The sequence below is a fragment of the Octodon degus genome, unplaced genomic scaffold, assembly GCF_000260255.1.
Source record: "Octodon degus isolate 3935 unplaced genomic scaffold, OctDeg1.0 scaffold00324, whole genome shotgun sequence".
Classification (NCBI taxonomy): domain Eukaryota; kingdom Metazoa; phylum Chordata; class Mammalia; order Rodentia; family Octodontidae; genus Octodon; species Octodon degus.
In genome coordinates, this window is record NW_004524900.1 from 1,122,621 (window position 1) to 1,145,352 (window position 22,732).

The following is a 22,732-nucleotide window of genomic DNA, read 5'->3' on the forward strand; positions in this document are numbered from 1 at the left end:
AAAAAAAAAAAAAAAAAAAAAAATTACATAACTATGTCTGTTAATCTGAGCAACAAATTTGATGATAAAAGTAGATAATATAACAAGCATTATTAATTAGCTATTCTCTTTCTGAAAATCTGTAACATGTATTATTGTATGCTACCCTGTTTCTGCTATTTCTTTTTGCTTTTGATTCTATTCTTCAAAATAAAATAAAATAATTTTCAAATAAAAAAAACACAGGTGCTAGGACAACCAAATGAAAAGCTAGAAGCCAAGGCTTCTAAATCATAAAAGGTCTAGACAAAAACAAAGACATTTTTAAAATTATGAATAAAACTTAAAAGCCATACAATAAATGAATAGTGTATTTTCTTTGTGGCATCATTGGCTTTTGCTTAGTTTATTTCAATATTTTACTTCTGCCACTGAATATCAGGCATTTTAATAAAATATTGTTACAAAAATGTATGGTATTTATACCATCAGAAATCACAGTTAATCAAAGAAGGTAGCTTTAACTTTATTTTTATTTGGGGCTAGGGAGACAGCTTGGCGGTCTAAGCACCTGCCTGGCAAGCACAGGGAACTGGGTTCAATCCCTGGTATTCCAGGTGTGCCTGGCTGGTCATGGAAACCAGGAGTGGTGGTGCCTGTAATCCCAGTACCAAATAAATAAATGAATGAATGATTAAAAGAAAAATTTTGTTTTTAGTTGTTTAGAGATTTAAGTTGGAGCTATATTTACCATTGACTACCTTCATTCTTTTTCTTTTTTTAAATTTCTTTGGTTGGCTCAGCCTGCCCTGGGGGTGGGGCTGGCACAGCATTTGGTGCCAGGGATTGAACCCTGGTTCCTATGCTTGGCTAAGCAGGCACTTTAGACCTCTGAGTTATCTTGCCTGCCCCTACTATTTTCATTCTTCACTATATACATATATATTTTTCACTACTGGAGATCAAACTCAGGACCTTATGCTTGTCCAGCAGGTGCTTATGCTGCTGAGCTATCTCCTCAGCCCCTCTTCACTGTACCTTTAAAGAACTGTAAATGATGGTGCCATAGAAGTAAAAAAATATATGCCTGCTTTGAAGTTAGCTCTCCATAATACATATATTTTAATCAGTTTTCAACCTTTTGTTAATGGTGACTACCTGAAATTCATTTTTACATGTGTTATTAACATTTGATTAGATTCAGAGGATTCCTTGAAAGTTTTATGTATAAATATGTAAAATAAAAATTAAAACTTTATTTCATTAAAAATAAAGACTAATCACAAAGGCCTAATCTTTGTAAAATGAAGCAACAGTTCTAGAGTGCAGTCAGAGGGAAGAAGCACTAGTGAAAAGTAACCCCAACATGAGCACTAATGACTAATTTGGAGGCCGCAACACAAAGTATACATGAGGTACCATATATTCCCCCCAAGGTAAGTGTGGGTGTTAGAAAGTAAGAGCGTTTTGAGGCCTTGTATTGTGAGGACAACAGGAAGTGAAATTAACTTCTAGTAAAGATTCACATTAAGATTTAATGGTAACTATCAAAGTAACAGAAATAAAACATCAAAATCATGGGGGGAGAGGTATGGAAAGAGGCAAGAAAATTCAGTAATCTAAACAAAAGGGGTAAAAAAGCAATAAATAAAAACAAATATAAAACTCAAAATGTTTTGGAAAAAGTACCAAGTACAATAAATATAAACCCAACTCAACCAGTTAAAACCAGAAATTGTTCGTGATTAAAACCAAAACCAAACCAAAACGAAACAAAAAAACCCAAAACAACAACAGCAAAATGCTATTTACAGCTGGGCATGGTGGTACACTCTTGTTACCCCAGTACCTAGGGCTGAAGAATGGGAGGATGGAGAGTTCAAGGCAAGCCTAGGCTACCAAATGAGACTCTGTCTCAAAAATAAATAAATAAAAATAAATAAAGCTATTTATAAGATATATGCCCACACTTAAAACACAACAGGAAGGGTCGGGGAGATGACTCAGTAGAATAAGCACTTCCCTGGCAAGCACAGGGGCCTGAGTTCAATCCCTGATTCTGAAAAAACAAAACAAACCAAACAAACAAACAAACAAACAAAAAACAGGATAAAAGGATAGAGATAAATTCTAAGACAAAAAAACCCCTCTGTATTATGATAAAATGTTTTCAGGTAAGACATGCAATATTATTACTAGGAATTCAAAGGGTCCCTGCCTATGATGAGAATTCACTCAGAAAATGAAACCATCTTTACCAGCATTTTGCAAGAACACAGCTAGGGAGATAGCTTAGTGCCAAGTGCCTGCCTGGCAAGTATAAGGTCCTGAGTTCATCCCTAGTACCAAACAACAACAACAACAAAAACAAAACCTAACCAAGAATATAACCTCAATGCACATTACACAAAAGCCAACAAAATCAGAAGCAAAAGATTTTAACATCATTTTTTCAACAACCAGTAACTTAGGTACACAGAAAATTAGGAAAGATTTTTTTTTTCAGTTTTTAAAGTTGGAAAAGTTGAAAGTATGTTGCTGCTATCAGTGAGCCCTTATGTTCCCAGCAGTATAAAACAGAAAGCAAATAAAAAACAAGACAATAACAGACGGGCATAGAAAAGCCTAAACATATTCAAGAGCAGACAGAATAAAGAACGCTTTTCCCCCACTCAGTCCAACACTTTTCAATCCGTGGCCAATCTTGTTCCACCTACTTTCCGTCTACCTACCTGAATGTACCCGAATGTGTATTACTTTGAAGGAACCTTCAAACATCATTCATATATCTAATATAGGAGATTTTAACATTATTAACAAAGTTAACCTAAAGACCCCTATGCAGTGCTTCAAACATCAGAAAATGGACTTCCACACATGGAACATTTACAAGATACACCAAGATGTGAAACCAATCTGAACAATGCCACAATCAGGATCAAATATATTTAGTCCAAAAAAGTAAACAGATTAACAATGATTAACAGCAGTTATAACTGAGAAAAATACAAAAGGCGAGCAGTATAAATGCTCAAGAATCTAGGAAAGTCATCCAAAATTCTGCTGTGCATTATCATAATACAAGTAACTTCTTAAAATGCAGCTTCCAATTACACATCCTGGATCACTGAATGTGCGCCCCACTCTGAGCCATAAGCCATCGATAGAGTCAGCTTGCCTGGCCTCAGTAGGAAAGTAGACATTTGTGCTGCCAAGTCTAAGCACAACTCAGCTACAGCTCAGGTAACAGACCACATACAAAGGAAGGAGAACTTTCTACATGAATAGCCAAAAATAATATATTCAGGAAAATGTCTCACATATTCATACAAGTGCCACTGAGTAAATGCGAATGAGCTTTTCAATATGGTTTAAATCTGTTAACAGAAACTGTCAGGATGTTTGTACTGGCATGTTTCTCACTTGTAAAAATGTAAGTTTCAGTTCTGCAAGATTATATAACAGTAATTACTTATGCATGTCTAACATTCTTTAACTTTTACTTTACAATTTAAACATCTATATCTACCTGTCAGCCCTACTGAACTACAATAGACTGGTACATGTTCCAGGGAAACACTGAGACATCTTAGCAAATGCCAATATTTCAACTGCCAAAATATGAGACAATTGCCTCTGTTACAGTACAGTGTGGGCAGATAACACACACCTCACAGGATGGAAGGGGGTCATGTACCCAGCTGTTTCATTAATAACCTCCAATAATACTGAACTAAATGAGAACAGTCCCCTCTGAGAAATGGGCATATTCAAGACAATGGGTTTGGGAGTCTCCCACTGACTGCCTTGATACTGCCTGCCACCAGGCCTGTTTGCTTTGCTACCTATAAACTCCTTCAAGGTCCCAGGTCCTGTCTGAAGCTTCCTATAGCAGTACAGTAGCTGGCACCCTAAAGACACTTGATCAGTGCTGGTTATGTGAGTGACCTGAGTAAGTAGACACCGACTACTCTTAATGGAAAGCTGGTCTGTCCATTCCATCATACCAGCATCCCATCCTGTTCTGTAGTTTGTTTCCACATAGCAGAAACTTTGCTAAGTTTCACTCTTCTTTGTGTAATCTCATCTTATAACCTTTTTAATAGGAACCATCATCCTGCAAGACAGAAAAGTGAAAATATAGTGATTTCTTTTGATTTAATGAACAGTTAACGTTGTTCTGGGCCATGGCCTTTTGCTCAAAAAGTGACCCAAAGGTATCGTAGGCATCAACGTAATGCTGACAAGCATGTGTACTGGTAGCATACTAGAGAGCACATCTATTATCTTAAGCAGCTCATCAGTGAGCAGTGATCATAGGACAACATTCAACAACCTAAAATTCTTTGAAAAGATTACATGTCTTGGCTTTTTTCTCCTTCATTGTAGAAGTTTCTATCACTTTTAAGATTTAAAGAACAAGAGCCGGCCAGATAGCTCAGTGGATTAAAGCACCTGCTTAGGCAGATGCTGGGACCAGCTGCCCTGCCCCTCCTCCCCCGGGCATGCTGAGACAGCGATTCAGAGATCACGCACCTGTAATCCCAGGGCTTGGTATTATACCAGCTGAAAACAGAAGAATCACTACAAGTCTGATCTGTGTAGTGAGACCCTGTAGACCCTGTACTAAAATTCATAAAAAAAAAAAAAAATTAAAAAAAAAGATTTAGGGGCCAGGGAAATGGCTCAGTAGAATAAGTGCTTCCCTGCAAGTGCAAGGGTCTGAGTTCAATCCCTGGTTCCGCCAAAAAAAAAAAAAAAAAAAAGATTTAAAGAACACTAGACATTTCTCAATAGAAAACATACAAATGGGCAACAGACAGATACATGAAAAAATGTTCAATGTCACAATTAGGGGAATGTAAACAAAAGCCACAATATGATGGCATCTATCACCTCAGTTAGCCAGAATGGCTGTGAACAGAAATACAAAAGATGCTAGACAGGATGTGGAGAAAAGGGAAACCATGTGCACTATTGGTAGGAACAGAAATTAGTACAGAGATCATGGAAAACAGGTTTTTAAGGTTCTTCAAAAAACTAAAAATAGAACTAACATATGATCCAGCATTGTATGCCCGGTGTGTATCTGAGGGAAATAAACAGTAACCGAGGAGACAGCTACACTCCCATGTTCACTACAGACTACTCAGAGTTGCCAAAAAATGGAAACAACCTAAGCGTCCATCAACTGATGAATGGATAAATCTAGCTGTAAGAATGAAACCTTGTCACTTGGAGTAACGTAGATGGAACAAAAGATCAGAATGTTAAGTAAAATAAGCCAGGCACAGAAAGAAAAATATCACACAATCTCTCTTATGTGGGAAGTCTAAGTTGGGAGCAGAACAGTCATTCCCAGAGGCTGGGGAGAGGATGGGAAAGGTAGCCCATGAATACCAAGTTAATAAGCAGGAGCAAGCAGCTCCGGTATGCTGCTGAATAGCAGGGTAACTACAGATAATGACCATGGACTGCAAATTTCAAAGAACTGTAAGCAAGGCTTTCACCATAAAGCAATGATAAATATTTCAGGAGATATGATTACCCTGCATATGCATTGAAATATCATAAAGTGTTCCATAAATGTACATTTTTTAAAGTTAAAAATTAAATTTATTAAGGAAACATTTAAAAAGACAAATGTAAATTTGTTTAGTGTCAAGAAGAAAGTGACTGAAATCATGCTAAGAATTTTGTGATTGACTAAAAATAACTGCCAAAATACTAGATTCCTGGTCATGCAAGTGTGTATGAACTATCTGAAATGGGCCTAGACCTCTGAGAAAAGTGTAAAGAAGAATGGAAGGGGAGGTCATTTGCCCACCTGTGCCATTAGTAATTGCCAAACCTGTGGCACATTGTTATTTTGGAATATCTCCAATGGTAGCTATACAAGATGACATACTTGGCCACTATGAATCATACAAGCCTTAGATGATTTGAGGACTTATTTTTAAGCAGTGGACCATTACACATGGTGGTTGTATACTGGGCTTGCAAGGCCAGCCCCGATTTTAGATGTATCAAGTACAGCTTTACTTACCCTACTGTCTCTGTAGACATCAAATACGACTGTAAAAGAGAAAAATCTTAAGTTACTAGTGAACAAATATTTTCATGATGCAAATTTTGAAAGTTAAAATATACTTTATTACTAAACACAGTGAAATATTTGACTATGAGGTACTTAAAATTCTAAATCTCAAAACTTCAATCATAAACATGTACCTTGCACTGATGTTTCAAATATAATTTTGCTTTTTTTTGATCCCTAACTATGGGGCTGGGGAGATAGCTCAGTTGAATAAGTGCTTGCCTGGCAAGTGCAAGGGCCTGAATTTAAAAAAAAAAAAAAAAAAAATCTCAACCAATTCACCAGTATAATGGGCTGCAATGGAATGAAGGGCACTGTCACTGGGGAAAGTACTTGTGAAGGGAGCTCCTACCACTTACTTGGCAAATGAAATAAGTAAAGTCTATTAACACAAAAGCATAAAATCACATTGATGGCATGCTTCACATTTTTAAAAATCAAATTTTCCAAAGAACACAGTCTTGGCAAATAAGGAAAAAGGTAAATCACAACAGATATAATTTTAAGATATAAGAAAATTCTCTTATATATCATAAATTTTCAATTCTTAAAAACAACTTCAAGGATTTTTTTTTTAAAATGTACTTTAGTACAGGGTCTCACTACACAGATCGGACTTGTAGTGATTCTCCTCTTTTCAGCCTCCCAAGTGCTAGGATTACAGGATCATGCCACCGTGTCCAGTCTCATTCAAGTCTCAGTGTGCCCTGGGGCCAGGACTGGCACAGCACACAGGAGAGGGACTGAACCCCAGTCCCCGAGCTTGCCTAAGCAGGCAGTGTAGTCTGCTGAGCTGTCTAGCCAGCCCTACAAAGGTTTACTTTGTAACTGTCCTTATCATTCAAACATAGATGCTAGAAAGGGAGGTGCACGCAGTTCTCTAGATGGACTCTACAAATCTATAAACATCTAGAATGCAGGACTGAGAACTGCCTCAGCATTAAGAATAGACTGTAATTAGTAAGGTGAAATTAATATGCAAGCCACCAGCAATGTCAACTAGTACTTCAAATACAGTATTTAAATCCATAATTTAAAAATTATGTACCACAGTAAAATAAGGCACAGCTACACATCTACTTTATTTCACTGGAATGTGTTCTAAGAATACTTACAATCTTCATCTAAGAATTTATACTGTATGTGCTTCTTGAAAAAGTCTTGTATGCATCTGCAGATTTCTTCCTTCTGCTTACAAATGTGATCATAGTATTGTGTGTAGTCTCTCTGTGAAATGCCTGATAAGAAAATATTTTATATTCTATTATTATACAATATCCTCTTAAAAAATGTTAACGTGATGTAAACTTTTAAGAAAACCATTACAGTAGGTCAGAAGATTAATCAGACAAATACTGTAAAGTTCCACATTACTATGCATTCTTACTTTCAGAAAGTTCTTTTTTGTTTAGCAAAACGAGAAGAATTTGGTCATTGACAGGTTCTGGCCCTAGTATGAGTTGCTGAACTATTATGGTGGTTATCTAATATGGCTGAAGCCCTTAAAACAATAGTTTATCTTCCCCGAGACCACCTCTCCATTTCTCCAACTCAGCCCAGGGGCAATTTTCTTTCACCTTTCCCGCTGACTCAGGGAAGACCCCAATCAGCTCCTCAGGTATATCTAAACGGCCCCCTCAAACTCCACCCATGGCAAAAGGCCATAAAAGCCTCAACCTTCCTTCGTTCCTTCTCAGAGAATCTCTTATCTTCCCCAGATTCTCTCCATGTCCTCTAAGATAATAAAAACTCTTTTCCATTTTTCCTTCTGCCTGTTTCTCTGCTGTGACTCAGTCAAAAACCTATCAGTCATACAAAGGTTTGTTATGTGAAAAAGTGACAATTTATTCTTTCTTTTGTGCAGGGTCTCACTACTCAGCTTGGACTCATTTAGATCCTCCTGATTTCTGCTTCCCTTGTGCTGGGTTTATAGGCATGCACTACCATGCCCGGACTCCATTACAGGCTCAGCACTCCCAGGGGTGGGGCTGGTGTGGCATGCAGTGCCAAGAATAGAACCCTGGCCCCTGAGCTTACCTAAGCAAGTCCTTAGTCCCCTGAGCTATATCGCCAGACCTAAAAGTGACAACTTAAAATTGGCACATATAAAGTCTCTACAAATAGGTATTTTCTTCCGTATTTTTGGGGGAAATTTAAAATATTCCTTATCATATGTTTGGCATATTCATACTGCTGTTTCTTTTTTATACATGTAACTCTGCCTTCACAGAAAATATGCAAGACAAAAATTTAAGAACAAATTAACTTCAATATTTAAGTTATATGAATCATAGCAAACAGAACAGTAATGCAAGTAGAAAGAAAATGTATAACAGAGAGCTTTACTCATCTATCCACATACTTTCTTTTGCTAGAAAACTAAATAGTACCCTAACAATAGGAATAAAGTTTCAACAGTTTGGCTTTTTATGCTGTTTATAATAAGTAGTTGTAAATATTTGCAAAGTTTCAAACATAAAGCAGGTAACACACATATGCCGAGGTGGGGGTGGCAACAGTCATCACTTGCATTCTCAAGTCTAGAGAGATGTAATTAATTCACAAAACTACCTCTTTCTGCGGAAAGTGACCATGGCTCAGGATGCTTATCAACATTAATATTTCAAACAGTACCAACTGGGTGGAGGTGGGACCTCAGATTAAAACTGATGGACAACCCTATCCTATTACTAGAATGTGCTAACCATCAAAAAGTTGTCTTCTTTGGTATTATTTTAAGTTGACACATAATAATTGTACAACATGATGTTTTGAGAGATATACGATGTCTAATGATCAAATTTGTGTATTATACAATGTAATACTTTTCAGCCTTAAAAAAATGAAATTCTGGCATTTATAGCCAATAGTATTGTCTTCTTTTAAAGACTACTTTCAAGTGTAAGAACTTACCAACAAGCTTGTTTTCCTTGACAAAACATCGAAACTCAGCTCCAGGAATTAACTCACACCATTTTCTGAGAACAAGCTGTAGATAAGGGAAAAGAATGAAAAATGTAACATAATTATGTAGGAAAACCTAATAAGACAATTTCATGCCAAGATTACTTCTTCTTCTTCTTCTTCTTTTTTCTTTTTTTGTAGAACCAGGGATTGAACTCAGGCCCTTGAGCTTGCCAGGCAAGCACTTACTCTACTGAGCCATCTCCCCGGCCCCAAGATTATTTAATTACTGCCATTAAAAATGATTCAAAACTAGGTGGCATCATAAAATACAAGATTTAGGAAATAGAGCTATGATCTATGACTCTATCAAGGGTAAACTGTGCTTGAATTTTTTAGGACAAAAATATATCTTTGTAACTTATATATAATTTTGAGAGTACTAACATGGTTCACAACACCAAATCTTACCATGATTCTTTCATAAGTTGCCCTGTAATTCATCTTTTGAACTCTCTCTCTCTCTCTCTCTCTCTCTCTCTCTCTCTCTCTCTCTCTGTCTGTCTACATTTATATATATATAATTTCAAAAGGTGGGAATGTAGTTCTGTGGTAAAGCACTTGCCTTATATGCATGCCCTAGATCTGATCCATGGTACACATACACACATGCACACAAATTCAAAGTTATACACTTTAAGCACCATTTAGTAATCCGACTGATAAAACTGTTATTAAAGTTTATCACAAAGAATCATATACAATCCTTCCATGGTTTTCACATTATTTCACAGTAAGACAATTATACTAGGTATGAGGTCAAATTAGTCTTAATAAAATGAAAACACTATTATATATAAACTTTCATCTATACTGAGTTGCTACAACTTCAGGGAAAGTATACTTGACAAATATATTTTTCTATTTTTGTCTTTGCAGTTAATCAGTCCTCTTCCTTTTTTCCCTCAAGACTGATCCCAGGAAACAATGAGGTACATCCCTAGCACCTTTGACTTAATTTAATTTTATGTTTTTAATTTTGAGACAGAGGCTGGTTTTGGTGACACATGCCTATTAACCCAGGACTTGGGAGGCTGAGATAAGAGGATTGCTGAGAGTCTGAGACCATCCTGGAATACACAGTGAGCTTAAGTCCAGTCTGAACTGCAAAGCAAGACCTTGTCTTTTTTTTTTTTTAAAAAAAAAAAAACATTTTTTTTCTTTTCTTATTAAATTGTCCAGTTTAGCCCCCAAATTGCAATCTTGCTGCGTTAGCCTCCTAAGGCACTGTTCAGGTGTGCTTTTCCCTGCTCAGCCAGAGCGCCCCCTTCCTTGGTAGCATTAGCTGGTAGTAAGCAGCTGGCAGTCCCACTTCCTTCATCCTGGACATGCCTCTCTGCCCCTCTAAGACCTGTAAGATGGAACTTGAATTACTCTAGGCACCCTTCCCTGAATACTTTGTGCGGAGGACACAGTATCTTCTTTTACTGCCTACTGCCTCCTTTCCTTTGTTTTTCCAGTACTCAGAGTCTTACATCTGCTAGGCAACAGTCACAGATCTCTATGTCCCCAGCTCTCCACACTGGCCTTGTCCAGAATGCATCTCCTGTTGCACAGTACAATGCTAATCTGATCTATGTCTCTCTTCCCTAACTTGCAAGCAACCAGGAACTGGGTTTTATTGACCCTTCTATAACGAGCACAAGTATGTAAAACACAGCAGGTATGTAAATAATGTTTGTTAAGTAAAACAGCAAATACTTAAGCAGCCAGTAAAATTTATATTAAAAAGAATAACCTGGGAAAATGCTCACATTATAATTTTCAAAAAGCTTGAAATTAGTATACAAAGTATATAGAATTTACACATATATACATCATTATGCAAGGGAAATTTGGGAACAAAATATTAATATTCAGGATTTATCTTTGTGATACATTACCTATATTTTCTTTTGCTTTTAAAGTTTTAGTAGTAGGTTTTATAAGAAAGATTTTTAAAAATATATTCTAGAAATGTAAAATGCACTGATTTCATTTTTCATTATTGTGAATTTCTTGTATATGCCACATTTTAAAATTAAATATAACATAAAATTTAAGAACAAATAAATGAAGACTCACATAAAAATATCACATGGTTCTTATCTATTAAAAAAGTCATGTGGTCGTGTGTATATAAAATGGCTACATAACTTTTATTTAGCAAAAAAAAATTGTAGCTCACTGATTTTTGGGAAATGTGCATAAACTATCAAAATAATTATATACAGTGTATTATAGTTAATTTTTTAAAAATACAAAAGGATAAGGTGAATCTTTCAGGTGGGCCTCTTTCCTTCCTTAGAACCAACAAGTGCTATTAATTTCTTGGCAACCTTTCCTGATATTCTATAAATATGTAAGGATAGCACATGAAGATGTATTTAAAAAATATACACAGCATTCTGCTTACAACATTTTTCACTGTAATTACTTAAATACCATTTTGCAAATTTAAAACTAGTTTTACATCTTATGTACCAACATGATGATAGCATATTTCCTCAAAAGCAAAACAGCAACTCCATGCTACATAAATCTTGGTAAGTGACGACATCTCAGCAAAGATCAAGCCTCAGAAGGTGTACAATCTTTGGCATTTCCAGAACAAATAAGATATAGCAGTTACTTCATATAAATGTTTATTCAATGAGACCAGAGATATAGATGTATTATATAGGTTTAAATGATGTTACAAAAAACTATGCAGTAATACTGGAAAGTGCTTACACTACAGAATGAAGAAGAAAAAACACAAATGGTACATAAACATTTCAGTTGTACAACTGCTCTAAGATCTAATTATTGTTTGGTGGCCTGGTAAATAGTAAATTAAGTGTTTCACATATGCTAGATAATCATACAAGATATGCCAATATATATTAACCACACTAATAGCTACTCAGTACAGTCAGTCAGCAGACAACTTGTCTGTCTTTGTGTGTGGTGCTGGGGATAGAACCTAGGGGCCATGGATGCTAGGCCAGTGCTCTACTACTGGGCTGTATCTCCTGTTCAACAGACTGATTATGAAAGCATGCGTATAATAAAAATGTCTAGAAGCAAAGAATTTTTAAAAATTACTGATTCTAACTGGTATTATAAAGCTAAAAGTGACAGCATTTTGAAAGTAAATATGGAGCAAATACGGCTGTCTTCTCTTAAACATACTGCCAGTGCAAGTGCAGAAGAACCCAGAGTGGTGGTGAGGAGCCGTGCGTAGAAGGAAAGCACACACAGGTTTATTCATGATGAGCAGTGGAAGAACACTGCACAAAAACACTACATTCCGTGGGTGTTTGTGTGTGTACATTTTCAAAACTAGGAAAATATGGAATGAAAGCAGGGTTTGGTATGTTTAAAATCCTTAAAACTTATAATAAGGTTGCCTTTTAACTTTTATTTATGTATTTTTTTTATATTTAGTACAGGGTCTAAAGGGTCTCACTACACAGATTGCATGATCCTCCTGTTTTCAGCCTCCCAAGTGCTGGGATTACAGGTGCATGCCACCATGCCCAGTCTCAGCAGCTGTCTCAATGTGCCCTGGGGAAAGGGCCAGCATGGCACGCTGTGGCTCGAACTCCTGGCACCCCCACCTGCCTAAACAGGTGCTTTAACACACTAAGCTATTTGGCTGGCCTTGCCTTTTAACTTTTAATTCTTACCTTTGTACATTATTTGTAAGACGAATGACCAATATTTTAAAAGTGACAATTGATGACCATTTTTCCTGGTATATTGGATTAACAACTAACCTGGTTCAGCTGAGTGGGAAACACAAAGATTTTACTTTAATCACAGTTATATTCTGTAAGTATGTATATATATTCTTTTATATGTACGACAAATTTCATAAATTTAGAAATTCAGTGTCTCTAAGTACCCAAGAAAATTAATCCAAAAAATTCCATTGATTATCTTAAGAATAAATAGCAGTATTCAACACATCTTCATTTAGGACTATCCATGTAACAGAGGAACAAGAAAGTTTCTTACCTCATATTCTATACAAGGGTCTGGAGAATCATCAGTACAGTGAATAAAGCTTTGGAGAGACAAAAAAGGCAGCTGAATTTTTTCTGGTGTTATTTTATACACACACACACACACACACACACACACACACACATTTTTTTTGTTTGTTTGCTTGCTTTTTGAGACATGGTCTTGCTCTGTAGTTCAGCTTGGCCTTGAACTCACTATGTAGTCTAGGCTGGCCTCGAACTCATGGCAATCCTCTTGCCTCAGCCTCTGAAGTGCTGGGATTACAGGTGTGTACCACTACATCCAGCTATCATACTTACTAATATTTAACATGAGTTGGGTTTCATTAAAAGCATCAGGAAAATGTGATTAATTCAAATTCAATGATAACAACATTTATTAAGCACAACTGTTGCTATGCAATTAACCTGAGCACTGAAAAGCAAAGTGAAGAAGTCTTATGATTATGGGTATGGTTATAACCAAGCCACAACTATAAATCAAGCTGCTTTAATTCCATACTTGTGACAAAGGCAAACGGCACTCCCATCTCCTACATTCTCACTGCATTCATCCTGGCGGGCAGTCCATTTCTCATTCTGCCATCTAGAGTCATACAGTCAATTTGCTCCTCCTACCTGCCCCTTAAAAGAAGGTGATTTTTGACAGGACTATTCAGTCTTCCACTAGGCTTCTCCCTATAAAAATTATGTTTCATAACTTTGGACGTGGACAGTCTTATGGAAAACCCACTACTATTATGGACTATTGGACTATATTTGGATATTTTTCTGAATTCATGCACCTACAGTATTTAAATGACAATGGAATGCCCTTCTCTGACAAAACTAACCAAAAAAGGGGATACAAATGAGCGAGCATTTTGTATCTGTATACAAAACAGGATAGATATACAGCTCCATTCTCTTAATTCAATGAATAGAGAGGTTTGTTCTAACAGTGTTTGAGACGGATATCAGGTCTGCATCTTGTACAATGAATAACCACTAAGACAACAATATGCAATGTATTAATTATTCAAAATGTACTAGTAATCAGTTGTGAAACTGTCTCATTGCTGTTTCTCATAAAAATATTTAAAAGATTCTGTTTCATGAACAATATTATGTACCATTTATTGATATATACAATACACTCAGCCAGGCACCAAGAATGCTACACTGACTAAGACGCCTTTGTCTTTTTGTAGCCTAGTCTGGTGGAGAAAGCTAACAAGTAGACAAAGAATTTCAAAACCCTGGGAAAAGGAAGACAAAATATTCCAACAGCAAAGAGGAAGAACAGAACTACTATATGCTGTGTGTGGGAGGGTGAGAAGTAGTTAAGAAGGGGCACATATTTAAGGAAAATAAAAATATGCCAAGGCACAGAGGGAAGTGAGAATCACCTCTTAGTGTTCACAAAAAAAACCATAGGAAGTCAGTAACCATGGGATGCAGAATGTAAGGGAGGAACTCCTAAAAGATGGGGCTGGAGAGAAATTTCTAATGACACAAGTACCCAGATCAAGAAGGGTCATACCTGAACAAGGAGGAGTCAAAGTTCTCAAATATGAAGGAAGGCCATTATATGCAGGTATGCAGAACATCTCATAGTGTAGCAGTATCAGACAGATGTGGGGAAAGGGTAGCCATGCGGGCAGATCAGATAGGGAGAAACTAACTGGAAAAAAGGAACCTCAAAAGAGGGAGAAGGTGAAGGCAATCAATTATTTGGAAGTAATAACAACATTATGATAGAATGTAGAAGTGATTACCTGAGACAGATGAAAGAATCCTAGAGAATGCCACAAATAAAAGCATGAACAATAAAAAAGCCAGAGATAGGAAAATGAGAAATTATAGCTCAAAGCCAAATGTGGAGGATTTCAATAAGAAAACAAAATGTACACTAATGTCTCAGAAAGCAAGACTGACGGTCTACTAGATGTGGCAACTGCAGGGCCTAGCATCTGCTACGCAAATGTTCCACTACTGAGTTACATTCCCACCTTTCAAAATACTTGAAAAGATGTCTTAGGGATAAGGTATAGCTCAGTGGTGGAGCACGTGCCTAAATCATTCACAAATAAAACTGAGTTTGAAAAGTTTTTTGATTTCTCTGAATACATGATTATGTGATTTACACAATGAACAGTAAGCACTATTGTTTATGTGATCAGCTGAAAATCCTAAGAAAACAGAAATTCTGTTAGCACTAATAATTGGATACTGATTGGTATAATCTGCAGTGCACAAACAGGTACGCACAATGTGTTTTGTGTAAAAGCTCCTGGGTTTTCTCTATACATATTGGTATTAAGTACTAAACATCTATTACGTGACAGGCACCATGAGAAACATTTTTTTTATTTATTTTTTTTATGAGAAACATTTTACACCAGTCATTTTGTTAAGTCGTAATCCTATGAATGTGTTGTCACTATTACCTACATTTATCACATGATACCGAAGCTCAGAAAGGTGAGATAACAAGTGTGTGGGGAAGATACTGTATCCCATGCCACACCCTCTAGAGCTGTTACTGAAGCATCCAGGTAAGTTAAAAAACAAAACAACACCCAGACCTGATCCCTAAAATGTCAACCTGTATAAAACTGTTTTTATACATTTGAGCATACACTAATGGTATTTTAAGACCTCATTTTTCTCTGACAAGCAAAAAAAAATCCCTTGGTGATTCACAGCAAACTACTTTAAGGGTATAGTACCCAGAGGAGTTACAAGCTAAAACTAGGAAACTAGTTTTCAATGTATTTAATTTTTTAAAAATAAAATCAGATCTCAGAGGTTGATTTATGTTAATGAAAATTAAGGTCATGAACTCTTAGGTTAATAAAAGTTAACATAATTGGGTGGGCAAGAGCTTAGCGGAGTAAGCGCTTGCTTAGGCAAGCACAGGGATGGGGTTCCATCCCCAGCACCACATACTGCGCTGGCCCTGCCCCCGGGCATGCTGAGCCACCACAGAGTCTGGGCAAGGTGGTGCATGCCTGGAATCCCAGTGCTGGGGAGGCTGACACAGGAGGATCACTATGTGTCCAAGCTGCACAGTGAGACCCGGTACCAAATACATTAAAAAAAAACAAACAAACAAACAAAAAAAAAACCCAACTTGTATGAAAGTTAACATAATTATTTTATTTGTAAAAACCCCACTCTTGGGAGGGCCAGAGAGATGGCTCAGTGGAATAAGTGCTTCTCTGGCAAGCGCAAGGGCCTGAGTTCAGTCCCCGGTTCAGCAAAAAAAAAAAAAAAACCAAAAAAAAAAAAACCACTCTTTCCCTCCTAGGATTAGCAAACTAAATGTTTCTGAACTACTCCACTGTATATTTTCTGTGTTTGAACAGAGAGACAATTTATTTATTTATAAATAAATGTTTTTTGAAACATTTATTACTTATTTAGTACAGGGTCTTGCTATGCAGCTCGAACTCATTGATCCATCTGTCTCAGTCTCCCCAGTGCTGGGATTATATGCATGTACCACCATGCCCAGTCTCTATGGTCTGTTCAGCATGCTCGGGGCTCCTGGCCAGCATGGGACAGGGTACTGGGGATCAAATCTGGGTCTTTGCACTTGCCAGGCAGACACTTAGACTGGCCAGCTATCTAGCCTGAGGAGACAATTTAGGGACAAGTAAACACTCTGAATTACATAATCTACAAAAGCAGAATAGGAAAATGTTTCAGTGAACATTAAGAAAACAGGGGACCTAAGGGTTTTTTGGTTTTTTTTTTTTGCAGTACCAGGGATTGAACTCAGAAAGATAACAGGGTACCCTAAGTTTTTTTTTTTTTTAATTTTTTTTTTTAAAGAAAGAAAAAAGAAATCACAATTGCAATCTTGGGACTATACATTATTATACATGTTGAACTTCCTCAGGATAAAAAAAATCTCAATCTGAAATGTTTCAAAATCCAAAACTAGAGGCTGGGGAGATGGCTCAGTGGAATAATAGTTTCCCTGGCAAGTGCAAGGGCCTGCGTTCAATCCCTGGTTCCTCAAAGAAAAAAAAAAAAAACAAAATTCAAAACTTTTTGAGAATCAGCATAATCCCACAAATGGAAAGTTCCATATCTGCCATCACATGACAGACAAGCACTTATCCTACTGAGCCATCCCCCCGGTCCCTGCTATCACAGGACAAATCAGGGCCCTGAACATGTATATGGGCAGAGACAGGGCCAGTGAGCAAGCTGGCTCCTGGCTGCTAGAATCTACTTCAACATGAAGGTCTTATGTTCAATTTTTAGTACCATAAACCCCTCAAAGCGAAAAGAATCAAAAACAAACAATAGTAAGAAAAAAAGTGGTCTACATAGTAAAACTTTCATTTGAAAATATTCTCCAGTCTCATGTACCCCCAACAGATTAAACATTTTTATTGGTAAAAAATGTTAATTTAAAAATTTTAGGAAATCTATCATAAAAAGTTATTTTAGGGCAAGGGATACAGTAGAGTGTTTTCCCAGCATAAACAAGGCCCTGGGTTTGATCACCAGCAAAACACACTCACACACACACACACACACACACACACATACACACACACTCTCTCTTTTATTATTAAAACATTTTCCTTAAGTCCTTTTAAATTCTAGATGAAAAAGTGTTAATAATTCATATAGCAAACTGGGCATGGTGGTGCACAACTGTAACACCAGCACTCAGGAGGCTGAAGCAGGAGGATTGCTATGAGCATAAGGCCAGCCTGGTCTACACAGCAAAACCTTTTCTCTAAAGAGCTCCACCCCTTACATATTATGAGAAACTTCACACTGTTTTGTAAAGTAATTATTCATAAGAGAGAAAAATTTTTGTCAATACACATAGGTTTGTGTTTTTTGAGTACTGGGGGTTGAACCCAGGGCCTTGTACATGCAAAGCAGGAACCCGATAGTGAGCTATATTCCTATGAAACCAGTTCAGATGTACTTAAAAACAAAACAAAACAAAAATCTTAATGTTCTAGCTCTTAACCAACCAACTGATAGTTGATTATCAGGATGAAAAAGAACTGCTCATATTTTCTCTATTTAAGTAAATAGTACCTAAAAGATATAAGGGAGATAGAGAGACATCAGAAAATTGAACAAACAAAATAAACATGATGTTATCTTGAAGATTAATATTGTGACAGAACTGGTACTATTTAACTTTCTTTTATGTATAATATTTAGTTTTGAGATGGGGGTCACTATTGTAGCATGGGCTGGTTTTGAACTTGTGATCCTCTTGTCTTAGGCTTTCTAATGCTGGGATTTACAGGTATAGTATGTATCCATTTTAATTTTTAAAATATTTTAACCAGGTGAGTACTGTATTTGTGAATTTGATAATGAGGACTTTTGTTATTAATGTATTATTTTATAAGGAGCAAGGTAAAGTTTCATACTCAGTTGTTTTAAAAATACTAAAGTAGGGTTGGCCAGATAGCTCAGTGGAATAAAGTGCCTGCTTCGGCAGGCACAATGACCAGGTTCAACACCTCCCCACCCCTTGCCATATAGGCTCTGCCCTCAGAGCGCGCTGACAGGGCGACTGACACTGGGCGTGGTGGCACACACCTGTAATTCCAGCACTTGGTAAGCTGAAAACAGGAGAATCACAATGAATCTGATCTGTGTAGGGAGACCCTGCAGATCCTATACAAAATACATTAAAAAAAAAAAATAATAATACTAAAGTAAAACCACAAGAAGCAGTTCCCAGACAGGTCTTCACTATCTATTTTTCAAAAATGCTTTTACATTTCTAAAAATGTTGATTTCAATTCTTGGTTAATCCTACCACTTAAAAATAAGCATATATTTGATACATCTGAATTTTACTATCCTGTATCATTTATAAATTAACATTTATATTATTCAAAAGAAATGACTAGTTTCAAGAGGTAGAACATTTGTATGTGAACACACGTGATATAGAAGATAAAAGAAAGCTTTTTAAAATTAAGATCATTAACCAGATTGCCACCTATCCTTCCTGAAAGGAGGGAGAAATCCTAAGCCATCTAAGGCTCTCAAGAAGCCACCAATACGATTTTCAGTAGCTCAGTGAAATATTGCAAACACCACTATGTAAATTATTTAGATACTATTTACATTCTCGCAAGAAGTAGGTTTGCTTAAATATCAAAAATCTTTTTCTGAATTTGTTAATTTGGAAAATCATCTGTGCCCCTTTCTTTTTAGTGGGAGATTAAACCCAGGGCCTTATACATATACTTAGGCTAGCCAAGTCTTTTACCACTAAGCTACATACTCAGGCCTTAGGAGATTTTTTTCAACGGGAATTTTAAAGAAGGTATAAACAGCAGTATTAAACCAAAGTTACAAATTTACAGTAGGTTGAAAGGGATCTCTTATGGTGAATGCTAAATTTGTAATTCTTGGCAAAATAATTATAGCAAGACTAGAGTTTTGGTAAGTAGATAGCATTTCTTGAAAGTTTTAGCTGGTGGTAGAAAGGTAAAAGTAAAATAAGGAAGATAGGTGAATTAATCAGAATTAAATTTAAACAATATAAGGTAGAAAAAACATCACCTAACTAACCATTACCAGTTAGATTAGGTATTGGCTCAATTAGGTCAACTCAAACATAAAAAAATTTTAGTCCTGAGACTGTTGCTGAACTTTGGAATTACAGTAGTCTCCTCTTCTCCAGTTTTCTGTTAACTGTGATCATGGTCATTTAAAAAAAAATTAAGGGAAAAATTTTACAAAAAAACAGCTGCTAAGTTTTAAATTAAGTGCCACTCAGCAGTGCGAACAACCCTGTGCTGGCTGCCGGGCCTGGCCAGGACAGAAATTGCCCTGTGTCCATGGGTGGGGTTAGTGGATTGCATCCCATCAGTCACGAGCATCTCTTGGACCTACTGTCACAGGACTGAAATGCTTGTGTTCATGACCCTTACTTTACTTAATAATGACTCCTGAGTGCAAAAGGAATTGATACTGGGAATTCAGGTGGTGCCAAAGACTGCCTGGCAAGCACAAGATTCTGAGTTTGATCCCAGGTACCTCCCCATCAAAAAACCCCCTCCCAAAAACTAAATAATGCCAAAGAGAAGTCATAAATTGCTCCCTTTAAGTGAAAATGTGGAAGTTTGTCATATGTATGTATATAGAGAAAAAACATGGTAATATAGAGCTTAGCACTACCGGTGATTTCAGGCATTCACAGGGAGCCTAGGGACATAGCCTCTGAAGACAAAGGGGGAATAAAACAATAACTAGTTTTGTGATCATCTTAAAAGTCTAAAAATTACATAGAACATAGTCAAGTTTAAACTACTAAATGACATGCCCTGATTACTAGTGTTTAATGTGTTTCTTAGGTATAGGCCTCTGAGAGAAATAATGAATAGATTTATTTTTTTCCACCCACATAGCCTTTTCTTCTAAAAACCAACTGCTGAGAATTATTTCCTTGTTTTGGCCTAATGAAGAGACATTTCAATCAATAAAATAATTAATAAAAGCTTCTTTGCAATTCAATGAGTTTAATCACATAGTGTTTATATTTCAGCACATAACACTGTCATCAAGTATAATACAGGCTATGTTTTATGTGTTATATTTTAAAAATTTCTTGTCTGCAGTAATATCAGGCATAGGAAAAATCAAACTAGCACTCGATACTCTACAGCCAGTTGCAGCTGCAGCAGACCCTCTAGTTATTCCCCCTCTTCAGTCTTGCAAATGGATTATGGATTGTCTAGGTATTGCAAACACATCTGCTTCCTGGCCACCTGCTGCTACAGTCTGGCACTTTGATGCCCCCAAAAGCTCATGTGCTGCAGGATTCACTCCAAGTCCATGATATTCCTGAGAGGGGTAGAACTAATAGCTGGGCCATGGTAGAAAGTATATCACTGGGGATGTGCCCTTGACAGGGAAAGGGGACCTTGAACTTGTCTTTTTCTTGGCTTTTTTGGCCACCACAGGATGAACAGGCCTCCTCTACTATACACTAGGGTCATGATACCCTACGCCACCACAGGCCTGAAAGCAATGGACCTAATCAACCATGAACTCAAAACTTTGAAACAATGAGCAAATGTAAACTTTTCTTCTAAGTTGTTCATCACATGTGCACATAATGATTAGGCTAAGTAGGTCTGAAGGCCTGGGAGTGGACCTGCACAGCCCATATTACCTGGTTAAATGACCACCTGGTTGGGCCCCACTCCTGCCCATTGAATCAGAAACTCCAGGGGCCAGGTGGGGCCCAGCAATTCGTGTTTATCAAACTTTCCAGATGACTTTGACACATGTGAACTTTGAGAACCCCTGGTCTTTTGTTTTTTATGAGCAGAATATATTTATTGAGAGAAAGAAAGCACTTGTCCGAGAGTGGGTCAAGAGGGGGGCCTGAGCGGGTAGTTCCCCCCATATACTTTAAACTGGTTGATAATTTAAAAATTTTTTTTACTACAGTACAGGGTCTACAGGGTCTCACTACACAGATCAGACTCATAGTGATTCTCCTGTTTTCAGGCTCCCAAGTGATGGCATTATAGGCGTGCCACCATGCCCAGTCTCAGCCCGCGCCCCTGGGGGTGGGGTGGGACCAGCACAGCATGCTGGGGATTGAACCCCAGCTCCTGCATCTGCCTCAGCAGGCTCTTTAATCCACTGAGCTATCTGGCCGGCCCTGAGAACCCCTAGTCTTAACAAAGACATTCTAGTCCCTTTGCCAACTTTTGGATTAGGCTGGCTATGTGACCATAGGCCTAAGGGAAGTCTCTTGGGAATCTTACAGGAGTGGCTTACTTCTTCAACAAAGGAAAAGAATGACCTCTCAGGTGCCCTTATTTTAGGATCAGCTAATAATATGTCTTCATGTGACAAATCTGGAACTTGTGGCAGCAATCTTGTGATCATTACATGATAAATGCAAGACCAACCCAGCCAGCCAAAGACAGCAACTAAGAAAAAGGTGAAAGACTTGAAGACTGAAAAAAGACTAAAAAATAAAAAATTAAAAAAAAAATAAAAAGACTCGAAGACTTTTCCTGGTGACCTTAGTGAGCTGCTAAATCAACTCTAAAAATAGCCTCAAAATTCCTATTAAATAATATATTTCAAAATTACTCAGATTTCTTGCTTTTCCTTTACTTTTTCCTTCCACATTGGGGATCTAACCTAGAGTCGCATGCATGCTAGGCAAGTGTTCTATATCCCCCATCAAATAATCCCCAACTATATTCAGCAAAAAATATATTTTTTAAAACTCTACATGTGGACAGCCATTGTAGTACACTGAGCTCCATAGAGACAGTTAAGGGGCAAGTGAGAACTGGATAGGTACTGGGTGACTCCGTACCTCACTGAGGAAAACAAGTAAACACAGGCGAAGGAGAGCCTAAGAAGCTGAGAGGCAAAATGTCAGCCTATGCATTCTTTGTGCTAACCTGCCGAGAGAAGCACAGTAAGAAACACTCAGATGCTTCTATTAACTTCTCAGAGTTTTCTAAGAAGGGCTCAGAGAGGTGGAAGACCATGTCTGCTAAAGAAAAAGGAAAATATGAAGACATGGAAAATGTAGACAAAGCTCGTTATGAAAGAGAAATGAAAACTTATATTCCTCCTAAATAAGAAACAAAAAGAAGTTCAAGGATCCCAATGCGCCCAAGAGGCCTCCTTCGGCTTCCTTCTTGTTCTGTCCTGAGTATCGCCCAAAAATCAAATGAGA

The 22,732-nt window shown here is 37.2% G+C and overlaps 1 protein-coding gene across 2 annotated transcripts in view; it reads right to left on the reverse strand.

Moving 5' to 3' along the window:
• Nucleotides 1-22,732, reverse strand: part of Cdc123 (cell division cycle 123) — a 66,530-nt gene that overhangs the window by 6,730 nt on the left and 37,068 nt on the right. For both annotated transcript variants that reach the window (XM_023708058.1, XM_004647774.3), the window contains 4 exons: nucleotides 13,022-13,070; nucleotides 8,990-9,065; nucleotides 7,192-7,314; nucleotides 6,026-6,054 (listed from right to left, as the gene is read on the reverse strand). In XM_023708058.1, coding sequence (XP_023563826.1) covers nucleotides 6,026-6,054; nucleotides 7,192-7,314; nucleotides 8,990-9,065; nucleotides 13,022-13,070 — 277 coding nt within the window. The remainder of the gene's footprint in view (nucleotides 1-6,025; nucleotides 6,055-7,191; nucleotides 7,315-8,989; nucleotides 9,066-13,021; nucleotides 13,071-22,732) is intronic.